General features: G+C 35.0%; 1 protein-coding gene across 1 annotated transcript in view; it reads right to left on the bottom strand.

Annotated features, from left to right (window-relative positions):
- Positions 1-1,109: 1,109 nt before the first annotated feature.
- Positions 1,110-3,791, bottom strand: part of ZFR (zinc finger RNA binding protein) — a 76,240-nt gene continuing 73,558 nt past the window's right edge. Inside the window, exons 18-19 of the mRNA XM_012640506.1 lie at positions 1,361-1,472; positions 1,110-1,240 (exon numbers count right to left, since the gene is read on the bottom strand). Coding sequence (XP_012495960.1) covers positions 1,110-1,240; positions 1,361-1,472 — 243 coding nt within the window. The remainder of the gene's footprint in view (positions 1,241-1,360; positions 1,473-3,791) is intronic.

The following is a 3,791-nucleotide window of genomic DNA, read 5'->3' as shown; positions in this document are numbered from 1 at the left end:
TCAGGCAGGAGGATCACTTGAGCCCAGGAGTTTGAGGTTGCAGTGACCTTTGATGACACCACTGCACTCTAACTGGGACAACACAGTGAGACTCTGTCTCCAAAAAAAAGAAAAGTGTGTGTGTGTATATATACATACTCAAAAAAAAAAAATCTAATTCCTTCTTAAGTACTAAATGAAGAAAGAAAAGACACTTGGAGCAACTATCTTTTTCTCCAGAAAGTTAAATCACAGAAATAAAAATAAAATTTATCTAATACATAAGAATTGGTCATTTTGTGAGTCTGTAAGATATGTTCTACTTGTTCTACAATGTTGTATTACTACTGTCTCTCCTCCAATACACTTTCTGTCACAAAAACTTAACTTTAATCCTGACATCTTCCAAATTATCCTTGCCAGAAGAGACAACAAATCAAGATCTTATATCTAACAATTCTTAACCACCTTAGAGTGGATTATTATTGTTCATAGCTAGTATGCTTTTTCCTACTCAGTACATTTCTAGAATCAAAAAAGGAAAGCTACAGCAATTTTAGATTGACTTTTTTTCTCATTCATTCATTAGGTTCAAGTTTTTTCTTTTCCATAATTACTCTTCTAATAGGATTGATAACTGATAATGATGATACTTGCTAACATTTAAAATCCTTCCATGTACCAGGTGCTATTATAGTCATACATGTTAACTCAACCTTCCCAACAATCCTGTTTGAGACAGATACTGCTTATATCTGCATTTTACAGATGAGATTGCAGAGCTTGTATTCAAATCCAGGGAATCTGACTTAGAGCCTCCACTTTTACTATACTGGACAGCAGGAGGGAAGGCTAAATTATAACAATAATGACTCTAAACAACAAAGCATATCACTTCTGTACAAACAGGGGACTTGAGGTTCTGTTGATCTTGATATATAACCTAATAACCAGACACCGAAAATACTGTATTTTTATATTAGATACACTCACATAAATAATAAATTTTAAGATTCTATTAGTGAAATCTAGTAAAAGGTAAATTTTTAAATACGCTCTCTAAGGGCTTACTTACTAAAGAAGTGGAAGAATGAACGTTATATACTAACTTCATCTAAAAGGACAGTAGCTCAACAAAGCTTTGGACTTAGGAATACTAGTACCTGTGCACTGGATGTGATGTCTTCACGCTGCTGGTCAGTCATTGTTGCTAAGGTATCAAAGGGATCCTTTTCACAAGGATCCAGAAGTCCGGGACTACCTATAGGAATCACAATAAGGAGACAAAAGCATTAGCATTATCTATTTGTAAAAGAAGAGCTCTTATTCAGACATCAAACAAGCAAACATTTTACTTCATTAAAAAAAAGGTAAAACTTACCTTTAAGAATAATCCCTGAAGAAATGCATTCAAAAACTCTTCTCAGCGCATCCCCAGGGCTCTGAGGACTAGAAGCACTACTGATTGCTTTCTCTACTAATAACTCCATAGCCTAAAAACATAAATATATGTTTAACAGCTTACACGCCAAAAGAATGACTCATTTTCAAACACCACAATGACAAATTATGAAGTAATCATTAAAAATTTTAAAGAAGGAAAAAGTTACATATAACAAGTTACATATAACTATAAAAACATTCTGGCCAGCCGAGGTGGCTCATGCCTATAATCCTAGCACTCTGGGTGGCCAAGTCCAGAGGACTGCTTAAGCTCAGGAGTTGGTGACCGGCCTGATAAAGAGTGAGACCCCGTCTCTACTAAAAATAGAAAAATTGGCTGCACCCGTAGTCCCAGCTACTAGACAGGGTGAGGCAGGAAGGCTGCTGACGCACAGGAGTTTGAGGTTGCAGTGAGCTATGATGAGATTCTAGCTGGGGTGACAGATGAGATACTGTCTAAATAAATAAATAAATACATTTTGAAAAGATTCTGCAATTTGTGCTTAATGAAGAAAAATACAAGAGTAACAAATTTAATTACTGCTATCCTTTACTATTAAAATATGACAGCTCTTAAAATTCTTTAGATTATGAGGCTTCTCATTTAAAAATAATTGTTCAGATATTTAGGGCTCACATACATTTGTTTTCTGATACCTATAAACCAGCAGTGCCCAACCTTTTTGGCACCAGGGAATGGTTTCGTGGAAGACAATTTTTCCATGGATGGGGTGGGGGGCTCAGACAGTGATGCCAGGGATAGGGAGGAGAGTGGTTGTAAAATGAAGCTTTGCTCACCACCCCCCTCCTAAGTTTCATGGAAGACAATTTTTCCCAGGGGCGGGGCGGGGGGTGGAAAGAGTTCTGTAGCCTGGTCCCTTACAGGCTGAGGCCCAGGGGTTGGGGCCACAGCTACAGACTGATGATGCTAAGGAGTTACAGCAGAACAAGAGTCTACTAAGTAAAAAAGACTTTTGTCTTTTCTTTATAAACAACGAGTATTATCTAAATTTTCATTTGACATAACTAGACTTCTAGTACCCCTAAGGAAAATACAAATTATGCTTTCACTATAAATTATATTTGAGAGACTCAAATTCTAAACCAATGAATAAAAGACAAAAGTAAAAGTATAAATTTAGAAAGCAGCCAACCCATTATTTTGAAGGGTCTATTAGCAAAACTTATTTTCATTTAGATTTTTAAAAACTGAAATATCATTCACATAAGATTCATCTTCTTAAAGTATACAATTCTGTGGATTATTTGGTATACTTACAAAGTTGTTCAACTGTCACCATTATCTAATTCCGGAACATTCTTATCATCTCCAAAAGAAACCCCCACAGCCATTAGCAGTCATTCTTCACTCCTCTAATGCCTTGCAACCACCAAACCTCTTTCAATTTCTATAGATTTGCCTACTCTGGACATTTTATACAAATGGACCCATACAAAAATGTGGCTTTTTGTGGCTTCTTTCACTTAGCGTTATGTTTAAGGTTCATCTATGCTATAGCTTTTGCTTACATTTTAAATAAGACTACCAAGAGCAATTCAAAGAAACTAAATAGTTTGGAACCACAATGAAATCCTCAAGATGACAACAGAAGCTGAGAAGACATTAGTGAGAATCCATTTTTAGTTATACACTAAAAAAGCTCGTAGACTTAACTAAGGGGTAAAAACTATGTCAATCTATTCACTCCAAGGCCATTTCTCAGTATTGCTTAAATAAGACTAATTCTAAAAAGTTTGGACATATGGATATTGTAGTCTCAAACAAAAGAGGAATACATTTTAAGAGAGATGGGAATTTAAAGAAACAGTACACATACACAGCTATGAAAAATGACAGGTAGCAGCATGAGAGACTGAAAAAACCCCTGAAAATAATGGATGCTCATATGATAAATGCAATGAAAAAGATGAAGATGATTCAGTTTATTCAGCTGAAGAATGCAGGAAGATGTTCCAGACATTATTTTAAGGAATAAGCTTCAGTCATCTAGAAAATTCTATGTATGTGTACAGAATATCTCTCATATTTTAAGATGCCAAAAGACTGAGATCCTAGAGGATAAGGCCATTGCCATTTATTTATTCTGAACTTCCTTGCACAGCACGAGTGGCCAGCATATAGTAAATACTCAGTAAATGTTTATGAAATGAAATAATTTGAGAATAACTCTGACAATTCAGTGATAAAATCGAGGATGATAATTAATAAAATATTGATGCTGTGCTTAAAATACAAAATTGAAGTCATAAAATATGCAACTTTCCATAAATGCCTCAAATTTTTACTGAGTATTTTTAGAGAATGTTATGAGAGAAGAAATAATCAGCTATAATTTAGGTTATGTCAA

Source organism: Propithecus coquereli, unplaced genomic scaffold (genome assembly GCF_000956105.1).
Source record: "Propithecus coquereli isolate 6110/MARCELLA unplaced genomic scaffold, Pcoq_1.0 Scaffold154, whole genome shotgun sequence".
NCBI lineage: Eukaryota > Metazoa > Chordata > Mammalia > Primates > Indriidae > Propithecus > Propithecus coquereli.
The sequence above is the reverse complement of the archived record's forward strand: the minus strand, read 5'-3'. Positions and strand labels throughout refer to the sequence as shown.